At 37.4% G+C, this 25,280-nt stretch overlaps 1 protein-coding gene across 6 annotated transcripts in view; it reads left to right on the top strand.

The window, feature by feature from the left end:
- ppip5k2 (diphosphoinositol pentakisphosphate kinase 2) overlaps positions 1-25,280 on the top strand; it is a 217,798-nt gene that overhangs the window by 123,816 nt on the left and 68,702 nt on the right. For all 6 annotated transcript variants that reach the window (XM_052116272.1, XM_052116271.1, XM_052116268.1 and 3 more), the window contains exons 17-18: positions 2,973-3,155; positions 12,727-12,868. In XM_052116272.1, the coding sequence (XP_051972232.1) occupies positions 2,973-3,155; positions 12,727-12,868 (325 nt within the window). The remainder of the gene's footprint in view (positions 1-2,972; positions 3,156-12,726; positions 12,869-25,280) is intronic.

Raw genomic sequence — 25,280 nt, 5'->3', positions numbered from 1 at the left:
ATTCTAATTATATGACCAGCACCTGTATATTAATCATAAGAACAACTAGTTAAATTAGCTGGACACAGTACCAATGTATTCTGTTATCCTACACAAATGAGCATTCTGTTATATTCCCATTACCTGTGTCTCACTTGGCCCTAACTCTCCCTGTTCTGTGGTCTCTTCATCTCCTGTCTAGGAAAGTAACAAATGTTTGAGGACACAGAACTGGTTTCAATGCAAAATCTGATGACATGCCATTGGCCTAATTTGATCTAAAGTGCTTTTACTATGTGAATTTTAGAATATACTGTATGTAGCTATCCATTAAACTTACAAGCCCGTTCTCCTCTGTCCTCTTCCTCTTAAAGTACTGTAGGATGCTCATCTCTGTGAACAATTTGTGACTAATGTTACTTCTACATAGTTTATGGACACGTATCAATGGCACATTCACACACTCTTGGCTGTTCATCAGCTTTGATAGCATATAGCTAGTTAACTAATTAGCTAATATTTGCCTGTTTTACGCAACATACAATTAGATAGTTTGCTTCTAAGGCTATATTTGACAGTTTCAAAATACAACAAAACTGATGATCAAACTGAAAACCAGCAATCTGCCATTTCATCGGCTGAATTAGCCCAAAAACTGTTCAAAAACCGCCAAAATGCAAACAAAACCGCCCAAAATATGTTATCAGTATTTATTTCAGTATTTTTACTTCCACGTTTCCTTTCCTACGTTAACTTACCTCACATTTACATCATACTAGATTTACATACAAGAAATAAAAACACCGGCTGCCGAAGCATACATAAATAAACCGTTTTTAGGTGCATTAGTGCCACCTCCTGGACTGGAGGGTTGCCCTCCTTATAAATAAATGACGCTATCAAAACCTTACGGCGAAATGACAATATCCTCCACACACACTCGTTTGTAAGGCGGCCTCCTGTATTTTTGCTAGTCGATTTTATTTCATCCAGTGACATGAAGGGTTTTAACTTCATTCATGAGATTTTGGGTAACTGCACAACTGACAGATGACTTTGAGCGCACCGCCAACGGTGTGTGTGTGTGTGTGTGTGTGTGTGTGTGTGTGTAACCATAGCGACAAAACGATGAAGGAATGCGATCTGTCAGTCAAGAAGATTTTCTAAAACTTTACTCCAGACAGACAAGTGTGGGAGGTTTTACCTTTAGATGCAGAACAGGCTGTCAGCTGCAACTTGAACAGACTGCTGAAGAAAACAGCTGAACGTCTGAACGCAACTTTGTGGAGCGTACAGTCTGCGGATCTGTCTAGTACCGCGAGCAACGTGACTTTGAATTGGGCATAGGCCTATTTAAAAGTTACAGAATGGATTCATTTGGAGACTCCGAAATCGGCAGAGATAGGCAGGCAATGCAAAACAAAATCTTACATTGGGAAATAGTGGGGGGGACAAAACTTAGATTTTGAAATGTACGTATAATGGCTCCTACGCCCCTGAATAATAGAGATACTGAAGTTGCAATAAACATCACAATACTCCATTCCAGCGGTCACTAATTAGCTACGGATTTGTTCCATTAATACAGTGATGCATACATCATGATAACGGTTGCCCCATGTCGTTTTTACACTTTAGGTTAGCAGGTGTGACAAAACAACAGCTGAGTACACCGAAAGCACTCCTGGGCAAAGATAGCAGTGATCTTTCAGCGCTATATTTTTGACTCTGTTTCCCTTGCAGCGAACGCGCTTCATTAATGCCCTTTCACGCTCCGCACGTGTTACCTCTCTCCCTCGGCCCGCGACATGACGCGCCGCATAGTAGAGCTGCAGACGTGGTTGTTTTAAAGACATTGGACCGTAACAGAGAAATACAGTGAGCAGCGGTTTAGATGAACGGTAGAGATAAGGGCTGATTTAACGGAGTACTCGCAATGAGTTGGTGTTTTTACGTAACAGATGATGATGGCATTGTGGTTGCTAGCTTACCAACGGTAAGAGGATTAGCAAACGTAACGTCATCTTTGCTAACATTGAATCTTTTACCTTGTGAATAAAATCTTGTTGCCCTATTTACACTTGACTAAATGGCTTGCCAGCAAGCTACATGAAGTTGACGTTGATTCTCGTCTGTTATCACGGTAATACCATTCTGTTATGAACTGTATAGTTCATTATTGTTTATATATTTAAAGTTTCAGTTAAAAATAAATGCTGCTAAGAGCGCCCTCCACTTTATAAAAAAAAGAAAAAGAAATAATAATAACAATAACGTTTTTAATTTTTCAATTAAAAACATTATCCAGTATTTTTCAAAAGATAATATTGAACTGTTCATTTTTGCAGTGTTTCATTAAAAACATGTTTGTTGGCACTTAAAGGAAATTTTTGTGTCAGAGTTTGGGTTAGTGTAAATTGACACTCTAATTTTTTTTACTGCAAATGTATATCGGCCCCAAATATTGGTTATCGGTCTCCTTGATTCCTAATAATTGTTATCAGCCCTGAAAAAAAAAAACATATCAGTCGACCCCTACTTGAGAACTTGTATTGGTCTTTAAAAATTGGTAATGGTGCACACCTAAAAAGGCTTTTCGTTACTTAATTTGATGTGGTGAATGTGAAACTTGGCTAGTAAGAGTTACATATTAATAATGAAATACTAATTATCTTTTGATTTGCTAATGTTATAGAAGCCAAACAGTGCATCCTTAAACAACAATGAAGAATTACATGCAAATGTTCAGCAATACATTTGAAGAAGTCTTTCAATTTAGCCAGTTACTAAGACGTGACAGGCTTCACATCATAAAAATGATGTGCTCGTAAGTAGTATCTTGCCTGAAAATCTTGAAGGCAGAATAAAGCTTGTTAGATCAAATTTTATATAAATAAATGTCCAGATCAACTTTATTTAAACATATTTGGAATGTTATCTTATATGACCAAATGTGCATAGAGTCTGCAGTATGTGTGGTCTGATGTCCTCAGGGTCTGTTGGCGTTAGAGGGCGAGTTAACGCCAATCCTGGTCCAGATGGTGAAGAGTGCCAACATGAACGGCCTACTGGACAGTGACAGTGACTCATTAAGCAGCTGCCAGCAGAAAGTGAAAACACGTTTGCATGAGATCCTGCAGAAGGACAGAGAGTTCTTTCCAGATGATTTCGAGAAGGTCAGAGAGACAACACACACTGGGCTCCTAATCCCTCTTTTTCAAAAGAAAAACATTGTGTTCAGTAAGGCACATATAGTGAAAGTAAACGGGTCCAATACACAAAACATGAAATAAACCCAGTTTCTAAAGCCTAACCACAATACTAAAACAATTCTGTATGTGTGAACATGACTCTAGTGTGGTCAAATTGTGTATTAATCTTGTCTATGTAAAGTTATCCTATATTCAGGCATTGTTCTCATGACAAAGTAATGGTGGTAAAGCCTGTAGCCTAAATTCTGGTAACTTGTACATTATGTAAATTATAGCAAAACATAGTTGACATGGCTGAGTTTTTGGTTTTCATCATTGTCTTCTGTTTTTGAACAAGCCATTGTCTTATCCTGTCCTTGATCAGACACACAGAGAAGATGCAAAATGTGTGACTAAACAAACAGCTGAATGTTTGGAGTGCGAATAGCAGAACTGCAGCCAACAATCATGCTTTCTCAAGTCTGATTATGGACTGCGGTCCATTCTGACCAGTGATTTCAATCTCACCACGGTGTTTAGTGCATAAGTCTGCACTCACATCATCTGTTCCACGAGTGCTGTTGAACTTGCATGTCCATTCTGAAAGCAATCTTGTTTTGAACTTCCACAGAATCCGCTCTCACAATGTAGACCTGTACTGTCTGACAAATCACATTTCAGATTTTATGCATATCCAGAGTTTTCCTGACTAGCCACTGATTATTCTAATCACTGCTGGACTGTTTATTGGTTCTGGTCTCCATTAGAAGCAAGGTAAAAACTACCAATATTACGATTCCATTTTAAGTGGTTAGTTGGATTAAAAATGAGTTCAGACTCAGCTTATGCAGTTGTTGGCTGTCATAAAAACTCAAAGTAGTTTATCATATCAACGTAACTCACCTTGGTTCATAGCTTCACATCATCCCACTCCTTAAAATTTGACAGGTTAGTCACTGTCAAAAAAGGGTACTCCAAATTGCGACTCCAAAGTGTCAAGACTATGAAGCCACATGCTTTTTTTGTATTTTTGCAAATGTAATACTGTAAACGTCACATTGTCCACTAAGAACGTACACCGATGCAAGTGAAAACACTGGAAACCGAAAATTGAAAACAAAAGTCTGTTATGCATCGTGGAACACTGTTACATTTTGTGACGTTGCTTCTACTTTAGTTTTTGAAACAAAATGGCCAAAAAATAAATACAAAAATATCACTTTATCCTTAATATTTAATATGAGTGCTGTCATTGTTTTTAATTATGTGCAACATGTACACAACTGTTCACATCTTAAAATTTTTTTTTTGGGTTTTGTAACCTTTTAAAGACTGTTAAACAACATTTAAACAAAATATTAAGCAACACACATTTCAAGCAAAACATTTCACAGAAATAAGAAATTCACTATCTTTAAAGTAATAAACAATACTGTATAGTGCTCAAAATTAAACAAAAAGTATTCCTGGTATAATCTTTCTGGTATCATATGTTAATGAAACATGTCCACAGTTAATGCGATGACCTACACATGTTGCAAGATACTTTGTTAGAACACCTATGTGAAATTGAAGGGGAACTGACTTAACACCTTAACACCAGTTGATATAGTCATTGCAAAAATGGCTAAGATGTTAGTTTTGAAAAGAGCTCTAGCATCATTTGTTTGACTTAATGTGTCCAACATTTTTCAAATTGGAGCCATTAGTTACTGTGTGTTTTCATCCAAGTTGCGAATGTAATTATGCGAAAAACCATATTATCACAAACACAATGTCAGAATAAAGCTGTGTTTCCATCACGTGAGTGTTTTATTAATAAAATACTGGCGGTTTAGAGCACGCAGACAAAACACTCTTAATTACTTTGTCTCATGATTTGGAGCGATGGCACGTCACACATCTGGGAGCGCAATATACACCAACATTGAAACCACCTGCCTAATATCATGTAGGTCACCCTCTTGCTGCTAAAACAACTCTGACCCGTCGAGGCATGAACTTAAAGCAGCAGATCCTTTAAGTCCTGGTAGTTGCAATGTGGGGCCTCCATAGATCTGACTTTTTGGTCGAGCACATCCCATAGATGCTCAATCGGATTGAGATCTGGAGAATTTGGAGGCCAAAGTCAACACTGTTATCTCTTTGTCATGTTCTTCAAACCATTCCTGAACAACTTTTGCAATGTGGCAGAGCACATTATCCGCTGAAAGAGCCCACTGCCATCAAGGAATATTGTTGCCATGAAGGGTCTGCAACAATCTTTAGGTAGGTAGTACATGTCAATGTAACATTCACATGAATGCCAGGACCCAAGGTTTCCCAGCAGAACAGTGTCCAGAGCATCACACTGCCTCTGCTGGCCTGCCTTCTTCCCATGGTCATCAGTCCAGTCCAGGCCACCACCTTCCATTGCTCCATGGTCCAGTTCTGATGTTTACATGTCCATTGTAGGTGCTTTCGGCCATGGACAAGGATCAGCTTGGGCACTCTGACTGGTCTGCGGCTACACAACCCCATACGCCGTAAGCAGCAATGTACTGTGTGTTCTGACAGCTTTCTATCATGGCCAGCATTAAGTTTTTCAGATTTAAATTTTGTATTGATTCCTATATTAACACATAAAATCAATAACATTTAAAAACAGAATCAATACTTAACCCCCTCTATTACTAGTTGGACTTCCAGCCCCTTAAATTGACTTGTCTGCTAGTCATAACGCCTGTCAAAACCACATTTTTATAAATTTGTCCCCCAAATATATGACCGCACCATCGCTCAAAATACAAAGTCTGGGGAAAAGCAAAACCTGAGTGCCCAAATCTTCAAACAAATAGCTCTGTACCTTCATCCAAAAGTCTTGAATCGTAACACACCCCCAAAAGACATGAGATGTGTCTCCTTCTGATTGGCAATGCCAGCAGTTGGATGTGTCTTTAAGACCAAGTTTAGGGGTCCAATAAAATCTATGTAAAATCTTAAATTGTATATCTCTAGATGCAGACTTTACATTTTTTTGAATCCTAGTCCACACTTCTTCCTCCAATACCAAATTAAAATCTTTTTCCCGTAATCTCTTGATAGAAGCTAAAGCTCCATCCCCCAGATTTTGAATTAGCAGGGAGTAATATACTCCTCACAACCTTTTCCAAAAGCAGTTATCACCTCTCCCAAAGCATCTGCCACTTTAGGGGGGTGTGTCCTACTCCCAAAAACCATAAAGGGCATGTGGCGCAGTTGTAAATGCATATAAAACTGAGATCTAGGAATCCCAAAATGATGACTCAAATTCTCAAAAAATCTCAACACACCACTCTCATACAGGTTGCCGAGTGTAACAACCCCCTTACAATCCACTCTAACCAACAGAAAGGGGACTTATTGATACATAATTTTGGGTTCAGCCATATACTTGAGGCAACATTTAAATAAATGTCCAAATTAAATACGCTGGCCACTCTTGTCCAAATCATGTATAAATGTGAAATAATGGGGTGTGATTTAACTTCTCCGGTTAGTTTGATAGAAATGCTTTGCAGTGGTGAAATAGGGGCAAGAACGTCCTGTTCAATACAAAACCAGGTAGGGGCTCTTTCAGGTTGAAGCGACCAATGAGCCAAATGTATGAGACCGAATGCATAATAATAAAACAAAATCTTGGGTAGGCCTTGCCACCTTTGTCTATTGGCCTATTTAATTTGTTGAAATGTAGTCTGGGACATTCCAAATGAAGTAATTTGCGATTCTATCAAATTGCTTGAAATAAGAGAGGGGAACATCTACAGGGAGAGACTGTAGTAGGTAGTTGAATTTTGGGATACAATTCATTTTAATGACATTAACCTTCCCAATCATCGATAAACGTAATGAAGCCCACCTGTCCACATCATTCGAAAATCTTTTTAATAAGGGATCAAAATTAATTCTGACTAAATCAGACAAATTTGCTGGGAATAAAATTCCCAAATACTTAAGCCCTGTTTGGGCCACTGGGAGGCGCCCAGCTGAAAAGCCGTACTGGACAGTACACTCTGTCAAGGCCAAAGTTTTGGATTTAGACCAGTTAACTCTGTATCCTGAGAACTTGGAAAATGAATTAATAATTCTATGGAGGCGAGGCAAGGCATATGGATCTGGTATAGTCAGAGACAAATAACAAAATATCATCTGTGTGATGTAAAAGCTTATGCACCACACCTCCCACAAACACCCTGGGAAAATCATCCTCCTTTCTTATCGCGGCAGATAATGGTTCCAGGGCAAGACAGAACAATAATGGGGAAAGAGGGCAACCCTGCCTGGTGCCCCTATCCAGAGTAAAATAATCTGAAATTAATCCATTTGTTTTTACCGCCGCTACAGGGTGTCTAGAAAGTAACTTAATCCAACCAAGAAATGTACTCCCGAACCCATACATTTCCAAAATCTTAAAAAGATATTCCCATTCTACCAAATCAAATGCCATTTTGGCGTCAAGGGAGACGGCAGCGACCAGAGACTGATCAATTCACCACAGACCACATGATATTGATGAAACGCCTAATGTTATCAGAAGAGCTGCGGCCCCAAATAAACCCCACCTGATCTAATTTTATGAGATGTCATAACTTTACATAATCTGTTAGCCAAAATTGTTGACAATATTTTAACATCTAACTGGATCAGGGAAATTGGACGGTAACTTTTACACTCGCTTGGATCTTTGTCCTTTTTAAGAATCCGACTGATCCGGGCTTGTGTCGTGGTTGGGAGAAGTTTTCCATTCTTTAATGATTCTGTATAAACCGACGACAAATGACGCTTCAGTTCTGCCTCGGCACTTTTACTATTTCCTTCCAACTCCACGAGTTCTCGTACTTTGGATTTTTTGATGAACGAGGCATACTGTATAATCCGGCCCCTGAAAACCGCCTTAAGTGCCTCACAACCCACGCTATCAGAAGATACTGAGGACCAGATGGTCTCCATATAAACATTAATTTCAGTCTTTAACATTTGTTGGAAATCAGGATGTGGCAGGGCGGAGGGCGGGGCCAGGTCGTGATCATACACACCCGGTCCTGTATTAGGCTAATCAAGCCTCTGAAGTTTAAAGGTCGACTGCAGAGGACCGCGAGGGAAGGCGAGAACCGGCTTTTCAATATAAATAATGGTTTAATGATAAACTTAAAAGAAGACACAAACACACACATGACGGACATATCCGCTAACGATCTCTCTCTCCCGCACGATCCTCTGCAGTCGACCTTTAAACCTCAGAGGCTTGATTAGCCTAATACGGGTCCGGGTGTGTATGATCCCGGCTCTGCCCTGCCACACAGGATTTTGTAAAAGGGATGCATTAAGGCACCAACTATATGATTTCTTTTTCTCTGTATGTAGCAACACCTCTAAACTCACCAGGGCATGATCTGAGACTAAAATGTTTCCAATTGAGCAGTCAAAAACTGATGAAATGAGGGATTTGGGTTTTTTAAAAAAAAAATCTATTCTAGAATAAATCTTATGGACTGAAAAAACGTATAGTCCCTAACAGATGGTTTCAAAAGTCTTACCAAAGTTTTCAGCTTCCTGAAAGCGAAAGATGTGTTTCTTAAAGGAACACTGTATCATATTTCTTACATTTAAGAAAAGAAATACCCTTCCTTATTTTTATGGGGTGCCCCAACCCATTCACATTTCATGTGGAGAGAGATAACCCACTCATATTAGCATTTGACATTTTGATTTAATAGAAAAATCAATTGTGTGTCAAAAACAATTGATTTTCTGATTTTTTTTTTGTTAGTGTGACCTGCAAATACCAATTTTTCCCGATTCCGATTTTCTTTCTAAGATCTATAATTGACTGCATATACAAACAAAAATCTACTTTTCTTCAATGCAAAAATTTTTTTTTTCATAATAAAATTATTCAACTAAAATTTCCCCCAAACTGCAGAGTTACAGGATCTCCTCTGACTTAACTCTCAAAATAAAGTGCTCTGTGACTGGAAAGAGGTTTTTTATAACAAAACTGATGCCATTTTCCACTATTTTATAAATGTACCTTTTCTCTTTTTTACTCGTCTATCAAAACAATTCCAAAGATTACAAGCCTATGAATAAAACTGAAGTGTCCAATATGCTCAACATTGACATTAAACTTATGTTAGATGTCTAAATATCAGTTGTTAAACAGATTGCTGCTTCAGGATTGGCTTGTAACAGGCTGCGTGTGTGACATGACAAGATTAAACAACTTGGGCAACGTGACATCGGAAAATTACCTCCTACTCAGTAGTGTATTTTTGGCTGAGGAAAGGTATCAGATTTCTGAAGCCTCTTTCCTCAACTATGGAGAACGGCTGGTCATCCAGGGCCATGAATTCCATAATTTTCCTCGTAATTGCTTTGGTCTTTTCGCTGCTCATACCAAGGAAAGATAGGAGAGGCTGCTGTCTTGTGGCTGGCTCTGAGCTCTGGCTAGCTTTAGCCGCTTTCCCTTTTTTAGCTTCTTCAAACTGGGCATGTTCAGCTGGGTGAGGGTGTTTTAAGTGTCTAATTAGGTTTGTTGTTCCGAACGTTATCGTGGTGGTTCTCCGTCAATGCAGAAGTTTCTCCAAGAAAAAGCGCCACTCACAAAACTGTCTCCCGCCACCAGGCGGAGTCAACGCAAAAAGAAACAAAAATTTCGTCCAGCTTCTTCCTACAATAGAGTCAATGTAAAGCAAGTCAATCCACTTACATAAGAAACACCCAATGTTTTACTCATCCATTGTTTGTATAAAAGAGAGCGCCTGTTTCGGACATGTGAATACTTTGCAACCGTCCTTCGCTACTATTCTCAGCTTGGCCGGAAAAATCAATGCAAAAGCGATCTTATGTTGATGCAAGTGTTTCTTGCATTCCTTGAACCGATCGCTTTTCTCTCTTTTCGAACTCGCAAAGTCCGGGAACAAGAAAATATTATGATTCTTCCAAGACAGCTTTCCTTTGCTCCTCTCCTGGGGCAACATGAAATATCTATTGGATGATTTCTGAAATTTCTCCCCCAGCAGATCTCTGAGCCGGAACTCTGTGAGCTCACTCGATTTCCAACTTGTGGCCTGTTATGTCGAGCAAACTCGGGAAAAGCTTGTCTAGGAATTTCAAGATATCTCTGCCCTCCTCATGCTTAGGAATTCCAACAATTCGGACATTATTCCTGCGATTTTCGATTCTCAAGATCTTCAAGCTTTTCAAGAATATGTTCCAAATCAACTTTGGTCGCGGGCTGATTAGTGGATAATTCCCTCTCCGATGACACCAGATAATTGATTAGTTTCTCAACATCTGCCACTCTTGTAACTAACTCAGAGAATTTTATTTCCAATGCCGTTATAGATCAATGTATTACAATCCTCCAAGTCAGTAAGAACCTTTGTCAGCATCACATACATGTTGGACAGTTGATGCTGGATCTCCTCTCCCGCCGCATCAGCCAAATCGAGTCCCCAGTCTGTAGGCCTGTCGTGGCTTTCATCCTGAAAACATAAGTGTTTTTTAATGTCTCCAGAGCCCAAAGATTTTGACCTATTTGCCATGTTTTACCTCAAAGAGCCAATGTGTAACTGGGTGTAACAAATTTCACCAGATTATAACAAAGGAATAATAAAAAATTTAGCAAAGTGCACAGAGTTCGTCTTTACGCATTTGCTTCTTGCATTATGTCACTTGACACCCCCTCAGCATTACGTTTTTCAGCAATTTGTGCTACAGTAGCTCTTCTGTGGATCGGACCAGACGGGCTAGCCTTCGCTCCCCATGCCCATCAATGAGCCTTGGGCGCCCATGACCCTGTCGCAGGTTCACCAGTTGGCCTTCCATGGACCACTTTTGGTAGGTACTGATCACTGCATACCAGGAACACCCCACAAGACCTGCCGTTTTGGAGATGCTCTGACCTTGTCGTCTAGCAATCACAATTTGTCCCTTTTCAAAGCCACACAGATTCTTATGCTTGCCCATTTTTCCGGCTTACAACACTTGAAATTCATGAACTGGCTGTTGACTTGATGCCATTGTAATGAGATAAACAATGTTATTCACTTCACTTGTCTGTGGTTTTAATGTTTGCTGATCAGTGTGTGTGCGCTCATCCATCCTTTTAACTGTACGGATCTACTAGATATTTTTCAAAAGTGTCGATAAACCTTCTCTTCCATAAAGGTAATGTTTGTTTTCAACTTATTTGCTCTGAATGCTCTTTGTAGGCTTTGGATTTTCTAGACACCATTATTTCAGGATGACCAGAGCAACATTTCAGATGCAATGATTGGCCCGCTGCTTAGTCCAGTTATGAACAAGTTATTCAGTCACATTAACTTTTTGATGCTCATCTTTTATTCCTAATAAATTCAGTAGGATTTTTTTCAGTAATTATTTTTCCATCACAGTTTATGTTGCTCCAATACCAAAATTTTGGCTGCAGTACGATACCAGACCTGGTATGTCGGTACCGATTCTAAATTGATACTATAATCAACAAATAAAAATCCTCAGATTTTTTTTTTATTAAATTACACAGAAAATTATGATTAAATGAACTGAAATCTTACAGATACAAATTATGCATTTTCCATTTACAAAGTTTAAATTTAACATGCAATTCAGGATTCCTGAATGTTATGTTTTTAATCAAAATGATACATACAGTTTTAATCAAAAACAAATATTATATATATATTTCTATATTGTTTTTTTTATTATTATTTTTTTTTTACCAGAGCAAATTATTAATGAAAACATTAATGAAAGAAATCTGATTACCTGTGGCACAAGGCTGCTTGAGTTTGTGATATTGCTTACAGATAATGATAATAATACAACCATTTAATGCTACATAATTGTTGTTATGAGTATTATTGCTACATTTTGAATATTCAATTTTATACAGTAGTTATATTTTTCTGTCTTCAATTTCATACATCCACTTGAATAGAGCTTTCATGTTAGCGGGACTGTTATTTTGACAGACCTTTTGAGTTCTTCCTGTTTTCACAGGTTAGTTATATCATGCTTCCCATTAATGCTGGGATACTCCCATCGCAACTCTTGAGCTCAAATCTGGAATCATATGACAGAGTTGAGCGGCACCTCTTGTTCATTCTGTAGTGCGCAGCGCATATGACTGTATATAATTTAATACAATTACACCCTACTACTGTTTAATCATCACACTTGGCCATAGCCAAAGGTTTTTTTATTTTATTTTATAATTGTCATTGATTTAATCTCAAATTTGTCACATCTCACATAATTTTGCTAATGACTGCATACTGTAATACGATACCGAAATTAGCAACAAAAAGACAAATTGTTTTTTTGTTTTTTTGGTATCAAGATACTTTGTTAATACCGGTAAACTGTGCAACCCTATTATGCACATTTCTACTTATCGAATAAAAATGTATCCACCTTAAGCGAGTGCTGTTTTAATGTCCAGATGATCCTTGTAGATAGACAAATAATTATGAGCTTTTTTTCCTGTTACTCTAAATTATGTTATGTATATGATGTTATTTTTGATTACTAGTTGGCTCCCACCTCCAGCACATCTTTGGTGAAGTCCATGCAGATGATTAAAAACCCAGTGAGGATGTGTGATAAAGTGTACTCCCTCATTCAGAACCTCACATGTCAGATCAGACAGAGGATGGAGAACCCCAAATCAGCAGGTACAAGTTAAATGCAATGATAAATACTATGAAATGATGAATACTGCTTTTTTGTTATATATTGGGATATTATTCCTTTTTATGATAATTATTATTACTTAAAACAGTTATCACTTGGTGAACATTTTGTGAGGCATTCAGGTTATTTACTGTATGTGTCTAAATAAATTATTTTCAATTATACTGTGGTTTAGTGCTTTGCCTAGCAACATAGTTTGCAACCTGGCACTTCAAATTGAGATTTACTGATTGCCCTGATGTAAAACGTAAAATTGTCTAACCATTTTAATGATAATTAGAAATATAGCTGCAAGCAGCAATGACTGGCCCAAGCACAACTGTTACATTTCCACCCGTATTTGTCATTATTCTAAACAATTTTGAAGCACTTTGAGTAATTATAAAAGGACTATTTTAAAGTCTGTTGTAAGAGGCACACTTCCTCTGCCAGTTGGTGGCACTATGACCGTGACCCATAATAGCTGCATAAATGCGATCAACATCCATTACCCAACACACAGCTGAATTTTCATAAAAATCATACAATGCATACAGAAGATATAAGGAACTTCCTGTTTCACATTTATAGCCATGAAAGTATTGCTTCGCCATGGCGACTCCATTCAAAATATCAAACATCACAATTTAGAATCTACAATGTCTTGGCATGATGTTGCAAAAATGTGGTGCCAGTCACATGAATCCCTTAGGAGGAGTATTTAAAAGTTTAGAGCCTGCGATTTTCAGATAATCCAAAATGGCTGACTTCCTGGTGGGTGGAGCTAATGACTAGAATTATTAACATTGACCGTCTTAATGAGAACTATAAATTTACAATGTTTGGTGACTGTAGGTGAAAATGGGGGTGCTACAGAGGCCATCTTACACACCCGTTTTAAAGGGGGTGCTACCCCCCCCACATGCCCATGATAAACTTTTCCCTAGAACTAATGGCCAACGACTCTGATGTGTGTGCAAAATTTCATGAAATTAAGTATGTCAAGTGCCTCAAAAGCACCCAAATATAGGAAGAAAGGAATAATAACAATGTGTTGCCATGGCAACAGTATTTAAGATATTAGATATCCCTTTACAAATTTACATCAGCAGTGTCTTGACACTATTTTAAAGAATTTTGTAGAAATTAATTTAAACATAAGAGAGCTATTTCAAATCTGTTAAAAGTGCCATACTTCCTGCTGCAAGTTGGTGGTGCTTTGACTGTGACCAATAATAGCCATATCAATGTGATAAACCCTCATTACCAAACATACAGCTGCATTTTCATCAAGATCACACAATGCAAATAAATCAAATCAAATCAAATCACTTTATTGTCACACTACCATGTACACAAGTGCAACAGTAGGTGAAATTCTTGTGTGCAGTTCCAAGCAACATAGCAGTCATGACAGTGACGAGACATATACCAATTACAATAAACAACATACTTACACAACAAACAATTTACATATCAAATGTACACATACTTACACAACACGATAATTATATACAATACACACAATATAGAATACACAATATACAATACAATAAGTAAGGAGTATATGAAATATATATATGTATATGAAGTAGTATATTGAGGAGAATATGTTGACAGTCCAGTGTGAGATTATAGATTAATAAAGGGCAGTGCTAATTATTGATCCTTATAGATCAAGTGTTCAACAGTCTGATTGCTTGGGGGAAAAATCTATCATGTAGTCGGCTGGTGCGGGTCCTGATGCTGCGATACCGCCTGCCTGATGGTAGCAGTGAGAACAGACCATGACTCGGGTGGCTGGAGTCTCTGATGATCCTCCGAGCTTTTTTCACACACCGCCTAGTGTATATGTCCTGGAGGGAGGGAAGCTCACCTCCGATGATGTTCCTGGCAGTTCGCACCACCCTTTGCAGGGCTTTGCAGTTGTGCGCGGTGCTATTGCCGTACCAGGCGGTGATGCAGCCAGTCAGGATGCTCTCTACAGTGCTGGTGTAGAACCGTGTGAGGATGTGGTGGTTCATTCCAAACTTCCTCAGCCGTCTCAGGAAGAAGAGGCGCTGGTGAGCCTTCTTCACAGCGGCCTCAGTGTGGACGGACCATGTGAGTTCCTCAGTAATGTGGACACCGAGGAACTTGAAGCTGCTGACTCTCTCCACCGGTGCTCCATTGATGGTGATGGGGCTGTGATCTCCGTCTTTCTTCCTGAAGTCCACAACAAGCTCCTTGGTTTTACTGACGTTGAGGGAGAGGTTGTGCTCTTGACACCAGCGTGTCAGAGTGTGCACCTCCTCTCTGTAGGCTCTTTCATCATTGTCAGTGATCAGACCTACCACCGTCGTATCGTCAGCAAACTTAATGATGGTATTGGAGCTATGTGTTGCCACACAGTCATGTGTGTACAGGGAATACAGGAGTGGGCTGAGAACACAGCCCTGCGGGGCTCCAGTGTTGAGGGTCAGTGATGAGGAGGTGTTGCTGCCCATTCTAACCACCTGACGTCTGCCTGACAGGAAATCCAGGATCCAGCTGCACAGCGAGCTGTTTAAGCCCAGAGCCCGGAGTTTCTCATCAAGCTTGAGGGCACTATGGTGTTGAATGCTGAGCTGTAGTCTACAAACAGCATTCTCACGTATGTGTTCCTTTTTTCCAGATGGGAGAGAGCAGTGTGTATTGTAGATGCAATGGCATCATCAGTGGAGCGGTTGTTGCGGTAGGCAAACTGCAATGGGTCCAAAGAGGGGGGCAGAACAGAGCAGATGTAATCTCTGATTAACCTCTCGAATCATTTGCTGATGATGGGGGTCAGAGCAACAGGACGCCAGTCATTTAAGCAAGTGATTGTGGCTTGCTTCGGTACAGGCACAATGGTTGATGTTTTGAAGCATGTGGGGACTACAGACAGGGTGAGGGACAGATTGAAAATGTCCGTAAAAACACCAGCCAGTTGATTCGCGCACGCTCTGATGACGTGGCCCGGAATGCGGTCTGGACCCGCGGCTATACGGATGTTCACCCGTCGGAAGGATCGGGTTACATCCACAACAGAGACGGAGAGTGAACCAACCTCTGTAGCGTCAGCCGCGAATACTCTCTGCGAGGGCGGTGTTATTGTCCTCAAAACGAGCATAAAATGTATTAAGTTCGTCCGGGAGAGATGCAGCGGTGTTCATGGCGGAAACTTTATTCCGTTTGTAGTCCGTGATTGTGTTAATTCCCTGCCACGTACTTCTAGAGTCAGTGGTATAAGATAGAAGATATAAGTTATTCGGCATGAATTTATTGCTTCGCCATGCAGTTCAATATATAAAAAAATCCGTTCACAATTTAGCGTCTACAATGTCTTGAAATGATGTTGCACAAATCTGGTGCCAGTCACATGAATGTCCTAGGAGAATTTAAAATGTCAGAAAATCCTAAATGGATGACTTCCTGTTGGGCAGAGCTAATGACTGCATGAAAGTTGTTAGGATTTATGAGAATATATATATATATATATATATATATATATATATATATATACACCAACTTTGGTGACTTATGTGAAAATGGAGGTGCTACAGAGCCCCCTTACATGCCCATTTTCAAGGGGCGTATCAGAGCCCCCCCTGCAACTTTGCCCTGCCCTAATTGCCGACAACTCTGATATGTGTGCAAAATGTCAAGTGTTTTCACATATGTTAAGTACTCAAAGTACACAAAACCTTGAAAGAAGAAGAATAAATATAGCTGCAAGCAGCAATGTCGGGCCCAAGCACAACTTGTCCATTTCCACCCGGTGGCTTTTGGAAAACAATGCAAGGTGGACAAATGCGTTTGACATTACTTTAAACAATTTTGAAGCAACTTGGATAAATATAAGAGGAATATTTTAATGTCTGTAAATCTGAAATCAGAGTTTAAAATCAACAAGTGGCATTCCATTGGACTTTTCCCAGTATGAAGTTGGAAAATCAGACTTTAAAGGCGTGCTCATTGTAACACTGAAGCACTAAGCTTTTTGTTTACAGACAACAAATATTACATTTTTGAAAATCAATAAACATCTTTTATGATACATTTTGAGCATTACAAGTATTACATACTTATTTCCATGGAAATAAATACTCTTTAAAATGCAATTGGTATAACACCCTGCATCTGTTATTCACATAGTCGAATAAGTTAATAATTTTGATGTGTTGCTGACAACAGAAATTGGTGAAATGTCTGTCATATTTCTGGCATATATCATCAAACTCCTGGTGTTTATCATCAAAATAATAATATTTTACAAAAGATGGTGTGACATTTCAGCTGCTTTGAGCACAGCTGCAAAGCACCCCCTAGCATAAGAAATGAAGAAACTACAAAGTTTGTTAAGTTTAAAAGTTGCACACTCAAGATACAGGTTAATTAGTCTTTATAGGCCACACCCCAAAACATGTTTGCTTATATCTGTGGAACGTTTTTACATACCAAAATTCTATTGACACCTTTTTGTCAAGTGGGTATGTAGATGATGTCTACCAAGTTTTGAATGAATTGGAAATACGGGAACGAGAGTAGTAAATATGATGCAGCGAATTACATAAAATGATTAATGACAGGTATACATTTGACCTTTGCTTCCTCTTCCTCCTTTCGGCTGTTGTACATGATATGGTATGATTTTTTTTGGTCAGCTGTTATGACCTTCCTCTTAACTCAAACAAAACAATTGTGATTAAATAATACAATGTTGTAATCACCAAGATGTTTAAAACATTGTTATCATTACACACATCATTACATGATGAAGTTATGTGTGTGGGGTCATATTATTTTTATTATTATTGTAATTATTATTGTAAGTCATAAAAAGTAGTATTACATTTAAAATGTGTTTCAATTATGTGTATTAATTACAAAATGGTGTGCAATGCTTAGTGACAAAACTGAGGTGACTAAATAATGCATGGTTTAAAACTTTGTTATTATCAAAGATAAGAAGTGTTCCAGAAAGTATTCACAGCGCTTCACTTTTTCCACATTTTGTTATGTTACAGCCATATTCCAAAATTGATTAAATAAATTATTTCCCTCAAAATTCTACAAACAATACCCCATAATGACAATGTGAAAGAAGTTTGTTTGAAATCTTCGCAAATTTATTCAAAATAAAAAAATTTAAAATCCCATGTACATAAGTATTCACAGCCTTTGCCATGACACTCCAAATTGAGCTCAGGTGGATCCTGTTTCCACTGATCATCCTTGAGATGTTTCTACAACTTGATTGGTGTCCACCTGTGGTAAATTCAGCTAATTGGAAAGGCACACACCTGTCTATATAAGGTCCCACATTTAACCATGCATGTCAGAGCACAAACCAAGCCTGAAGTCCAAGGAATTGTCTGTAGACCTCCGAGACAGGATTGTATCGAGGCACAGATCTAGGGAAGGGTACATTGAAGGTCCCAATGAGCACAGTGGCCTCCATCTGTAAATGGAAGAAGTTTTGAACCACCAGGACTCTTCCTAGAGCTGGCCGCCCGGCCAACCTGAGCGAACGGGGGAGAAGGGCCTTTGTCAGGGAGGTGACCAAGAACCCGATAGTCACTCTGACAGAGCTCCAGCGTTTCTCTGTGGAGAGAGGAGAACCTTCCAGAAGAAAAACCATCTCTGCAGCACTCCACCAATCAGGCCTGTATGGTAGAGTGGCCAAACGGAAGCCACTCCTCAGTAAAAGGCACATGACAGCCAGCCTGGTGTTTGCCAAAAGGCACCTGAAGGACTCTCAGACCATGAGAAACTAAATTCTCTGGTCTGATGAAACAAAGATTGAACTCTTTGGCCTGAATGGCAAGCGTCATGTCTGGAGGAAACCAGGCACCGCTCATCACCTGGCCAATACCATCTCTAGAGTGAAGCATGGTGGTGCAGCATCATACTGTGGGGATGTTTTTCAGTGGCAGGAACTGGGAGACTATTCAGGATTGAGGGAAAGATGAATGCAGCAATGTACAGAGACATCCTTGATGAAAACCTGCTCCAGAGTGCTCTGGACCTCAGACTGGGGTGAAGGTTCATCTTCCAACAAGACAACGACCCTAAGTACACAGCCAAGATAACAAAGGTGTGGCTACAGGACAACTCTGTGAATGTCCTTGAGTGGCCCAGTCAGAGCCCAGACTTGAACCCGATTGAACATCTCTGGAGAGATCTGAAAATGGCTGTGCACCGACGCTCCCCATCCAACCTGATGGAGCTTGAGAGGTCCTGCAAAGAAGAATGGGAGAAACAAAATAGGTGTGCCAAGCTTGTAGCATCATACTCAAAAAGACTTGAGGATGTAATTGGTGCCAAAGGTGCTTCAACAAAGTATTGAGCAAAGGCTGTGAATAGGAAGTGTTTAGAAAAGTTTTTAATGTCTTTTTCCCCTCTTTTTTCCTTCTAAGCAAAATGTTATTAAACTGTTTTAAAACATTGTTCATTGGTTTTTTCTGGTATATATTTCTGTTAACATGTATTTTATCACTCATCATGGCTCTGTATTTGATACATCATGTCTTTAATAAGCTGCTGTGTAAATTTTACATCAGCAAGAGAAGTCTAGTAACAGATTTGCAACATCTTTAACAAATAGACTAAAATAGGTCTCTTAAGGAGAAAGACTTTTCACTTTTAGTTTGTAAAAACAGAGTTGAATAATCAAATATCTCCAAAGAAAACTTTGAAGTGGCCACTGCGTCTAGAGTTACCCATTTGTTTGCAGAATAAAATCTCCTTTGAAATCCACGATGGTTCTCATGGTGGTACAATTAAACTTATGAATGAAAGGAAGCTAACCTAAACTTAAAGATAAACTAATGCCAAACATTAGCTTTGTTAAACCATTTATTCATAATTTTATAGTAAATATGTAAGTTGCTTTGTGGCACATCTTGTATGTATTTTTTTAGACACTTTCTTTTCTTTGATAAAAGTAAAAAATTTAAGACACTTTTGTTTAAAAGATACATATAAAATGACATGAAATGCAATGTTGCATTTTAGTAACAACCCTGTTTGTTAAGCTAATGTTAAACTTTGTCTTTCTTAACCCATTTTTTCATCTTCTATATAGTGGCTATGAAAGTACATTTTGTTGTACATCATCACATTTTGTTTTAGCAACACAGAGACAGCAAATAATGGATACCTACCTTGCAGAATGCCTCTTTTGACAGCACCGCTCTGATCCGTATAGGTTTATTATTGATTAATGGACCAGACACTAAAATTACTATAAAATAGTCAAATAACATCTACACACTTATAATAATAAATATATAAATACAAGAAAATGATGTGTATGTAAACATACACAGTTGATCAATGCAGTTCATTCGTGTTCATCGAAATGCCCTGAATTTCACACAAGATTTTTTAAAAGCCTGTTAAACATCAAGTTACAAACGGTAAGTTTTTTTTCTTGTAAATTTCAAATATTTTATAAATGAATAAATCGTTCAAACACATACTTTTGAAAATAAATGCCATTTTAAGAGTAATGTCATGTGTTAAACAACCCTCCGTGGTCTTGCACACAAACGTGAATGACACTACAGTGATTATTTATCACAGTCTATTTTAAATGGGGTGGAGTTGTGGTGGGGAGTCATACCCAAATTATCTGCATGAAAAACACATGTACATCAAATGGTAATTCGTTTTTTTTTTTACTAATTAAAATACACATGTACAAATATTGTGAAAACATTATAATAGGAATTAGTTATTACATAATACCAAATAAACAATTTAACCACTAACAGAAGATAAAGAACATATGGTGAGAAGTGAAAAACATTCAATTCAGCTTGCTTTTTACAATGAAAAGAAGAAAGTTACATCAGCTGTTTTTTTAATTAGACTTTTATTGATTTAGTTTATTTTTAATAGGCGATTGTGTGTGAAGAACACAGACATGAAATGTACAATATTAAACCCTGATATACAGTGCAAAAGATTCATTGAGTAAACTAATTCTTGGATGTATATTTTGTTAAAAACTCTTTTAGAACTGAATAAAACGATCTTGGTAGATTTAATGGTATAGTCTATGATTGAATAATTTAAAAGGACTGTCAATATACCTCCCCTGTTTTTTGTTGTGAAGGATCCAGGTTGTCACTTCAGAGAAATCGGATCAAATATTTTAATACACAAACTTCCTAAACACAGCAGGACATTTGGCCGAAGACATTTTCCGATGGTAATGCAGACTATTTTTGAGTTTGAGTTGAGAGGGATAAAAAAAAAAAAGTCTTATACCAAGCATTATTTTGTCACCTCAGTTATGTCACTAAGCATTGCACACCATTAAAGATACATCATTTAAACACATTTTAAATGTAATACTACTGTTTATGTCTTACAATAATAATACAAATAATATGACCACACACACATTACTTTATCATGTTTTGAAAAACATCTCAGTGATTACTTCATTGTATTATTTAATCACTATTTCTTAGTTTGAGTTAAGAGGAAGGTCATAACAGCGGACCAAACACATTATACAAGGGAAGAAGAGGAAGCAAAGGTGAAATGTACACTGTTAGGTCATAAATCATTGGTCATTAATCATTTTTTGTCATACTGGGCATCATATTTACTATTGACGAGTTATAAAATGTAGGATTTTCAAAAAATCAAAGTCTTCGAAAACTTGTTGCAGAAATTAAAATTCACGTGACCATATTTCTTTGGGGCACTGATGGATTCAAGAAAGCTTTAGAATTGTATTCTAGTCTATACGGTTCTGAAGATATTATCAAAAAATCTTTTTTGTAGCTCCCCCAGTAGCAGAACTGTCCAAATTTTGCGTACGTCTTCAAAATGTCATGCTGACTACGTATACCGAGTTTGGTTATTTTTGGAGTTTGCGTGGAGTAGATATTGATCAATTACTCAAATAGCATTAAACTGAAGGAGTTTTATCATTAATACTTTTGGAATGATTAGACTTATCGAAATTCTTTGAACAACTTTTTGTCAGGAGATTCAGTTGATGATGGATGCCAAATGTCGTGGCAATCGGACAAACAGCTTAGGAGTAGTTTGAATAAGTATTTTTTTCATAAATTCTGATTGGTAAAAACAAAGCGGACAGGATTTGAGACCATCCTGCCAAGTTTGGTGTCCCTAGGACTTAGTCTTTGCTGCCCATTCACTTTTAGGGCAGAAAGAAAAAATAAGAATAAGAATATAGCAGCAATCATTTGAGTCCAAGCGAATGTGGAGAGATGACCAAAATAATCAGAATTGACAAATGATTCAGTGGATGCCAAATAATACGAATTGACAGAATATATCCAGCCCAAACAAAATTTATTGAAAAGTGAATTACCAAGTGGGTACCAAAATTTTGAAGCTGCAAAAAGCACATAAAGGCAGCATAAAATGAATCCATATGACTCAAGTGGTTAAATCCATATATTTAGAAGCAGAATGATAGAGGTGGGTGAGAAACAGATCAATGTTTAAGTCTTTTTTTTTTTTTAACTAGAAATTCTCTGGTGATATGCACAATGAATGTGAATTGAGGAGAGGGTCTCTAATTTTATAACTGTTTACACAGGTGTGGCTCATCCATATAGGCAGGTAGGGCAGAACCCCACCTAAATATTCATCCATTTGAAAACTTAGATCCATACTATAAATTTCCAATAATAGAATTTGTTAACCCATAAAGCTGAAATATATATTTATAATCAGGCCTTGAATATTTGTATTTTTTTTTTTTAAAGTCGGAAATAATTAATCCGAAAACTGTTGTAATTTGAATGATAGAGATACGTGTATGTGGGGTAAAGAAAGTGCTGCTATCCCAAACACCACAGTGCCCCTTATTTTTCCAAAGAAAATCTGTGGTCAAATATGGTACTGCCAGAAATGAGTCTGCCCATAATGAAGTATCAAACCGAAGGTAACTTGGTGTACACCAGCAATCTTACAGATTACGAACATGGTTTATAATATATGTATTACTTTTAATGTATTCACTTTTTAATTTATTTTAACATTGTAAATCATGTTCATTTTAATATCAAAATTAGTTAATTTAATGTGGGAGTTTTATTTTGAAAAAAGATTGTTTGTTGTCAGTCCACGCTGAACTTCCGTTGTGCATAGGACAATACATTATTAGAAACCCACACAGATCTGCAGCAGGCAAATTTGACTTTAGAAACCAGCAACTGGTCTCATTATTATCTGCACACACTTAATGCAGATTCGAAGCATTGAACAGCACCAGCTAGAGCAACATATCCACAAATGTGATATGCTCCATCATTTGAGTGTGAAGTAGTTTTTTTAGAAACACGATTTTTTGTTTCAGCTTTCAATTTGTCACTTTTATCATTAAATCAAACGATAAATGTTTTGTTCATGCTCTATAATGCTGTGTGACAGATTGCAGTAGAAATTCAAACAGCAGGGCCGAATGCTCTCCCTCTCCAATGTCGAATTATGTGATCCAATAGGTCCATTTCAGTCGAATGTGAATTTACAATCTGCAGTTCAAAACTTTGGAAGTCCACATGCACTTCTTTTTAGACAAATAATTATTTCTATAATAAACATATGTGGCCCTCTAACTTATAAAACTATGTGTTTTCATGAACTGTTGCATTTAAACTCTGAGCTGAAACTACAACCATGTAAAAATTTTAACAAATATATTAACAGCTCAACTGGGAACACAGATTTTGTGTTTTTGTAAGTTGGTAAAACATATGAAACTGCTTACTGTTGTGCATAAAATAAAAATATATAGTCTAAGAGACATTAAATGTGTTACATTTAATAAAATGAACCTAATCCTGTTGAAAATTTAGGCACCATGAATTGAATTTAAGAACCAGCAAGAATTCAGCAAGAATCCGCAAGAATCCACATTGCTATATGGAAAGCAATTTACATATTGATATAATCACTGCATATTGCAATGCTGAAAGCAATTTACATATTGATATAATCACTGCATATTGCAATGCTGAAAGTAATTTACATGTTGATATAATCACTGCATATTGCAATGCAGATTCTTGGGAATTCTTGCTGAATTCTAGCTGGTTCTTAAATTAAATTTATGGTGCCTACATTTTCAACTGGATTAGGTTCATATCCCTTCTAGGTGTTATCTCACAATATTGCGAATGTTGGTAAATATTCAAAAACAAAAAGGTAACACATCAGACTAAGGAGAACATTATGAATTGTTGATTGTTGCAGAATGCTTACATGTTATGTGGGCCAGCAAAATGTATTTTACTCATATAATAACATTTGTACAAATAATAATACAGTAATACTACAATGCAACAATAGTGCACAGACCAAAAAGTCGTAAAACTGTAGACAACGTGCTAGAAAGAGTATAGTAAACTAGGATTAGCCTACTACTCAGAGGTCAGTGCAGCAATGATAAAGCATGTGACTGGCACTGCTTATGGGCTGGTGAGGTAACATGAGAATTTGCTCTTTTCATAAGCACTTATATGCTTGTACTTAGGCATATGTAAACAATAAATATATGTGTTTATTGTATTATTCCTTTCACAATACTAAATATGTGTCTTTATAGAAATAGAATAGTTTGTATTTAATTAAAACAAACATCTGTTCATTTTAATTGGACAACAATATATTTACTCATGTCTGGCAACTTGACAAATATGTTTTCAATATTTTTAGGATATATAAAAATTAAGGGCATATTTGATTATCAACAAGCATTTTGGAGATGACCAATATCTTTGCAAACTAATTATATAAAACTCAGAAGACATTTTCAGTGTACCATAGTTCTTCAAATAAATTTCTAGGAGAAATTAAGAAAAAAACTGTTAATTTAATAATTTATTTATCTGATTTACAAGGAGTGGCTGAATTGCAGAATATAACTGTTAGGATTCCTTAAAGACATTTCTTGTTGTGTGGCTCTCTCTGCTGGACAAACAGTAAAACAGCCTGTTTTTGCCATATTTGTAATTGCTTAATAATGTAATTGTTAAAATTGCTTATTCTTCTGTTATAGTGCTGCATCATTTATGAAATTTTGCAGTTGACATCAGAAAATAAGATGAAGGCCAATTAGTTATTATGGGCCACAGCCCAAAACGTATTTGATTATATCTTCAGAACGATTTGACATAACAATTGACTTTTGACAACTTGTTGTCTGGAGGGTCTGTAGATTAGAAGTTTTGTGCATTTCGGACAAAGGGCCTACGATGAGTTTGAAAAAGTAGGTTTTTCAAAAAATTTATATTTGTGCAAATATTTTTTCTTGTGGTAATGGAAATCCATGTGACCATATCATTAGGTGGCACTGGTGGATTCAGAGAAGCTACACATTTTATTGTAACCTATATGGCTGATTGTCCCAAAATTTGATAT

Source organism: Xyrauchen texanus, chromosome 43 (genome assembly GCF_025860055.1).
Source record: "Xyrauchen texanus isolate HMW12.3.18 chromosome 43, RBS_HiC_50CHRs, whole genome shotgun sequence".
NCBI lineage: Eukaryota > Metazoa > Chordata > Actinopteri > Cypriniformes > Catostomidae > Xyrauchen > Xyrauchen texanus.
This window is presented reverse-complemented; position numbering and strand designations above follow the sequence as displayed.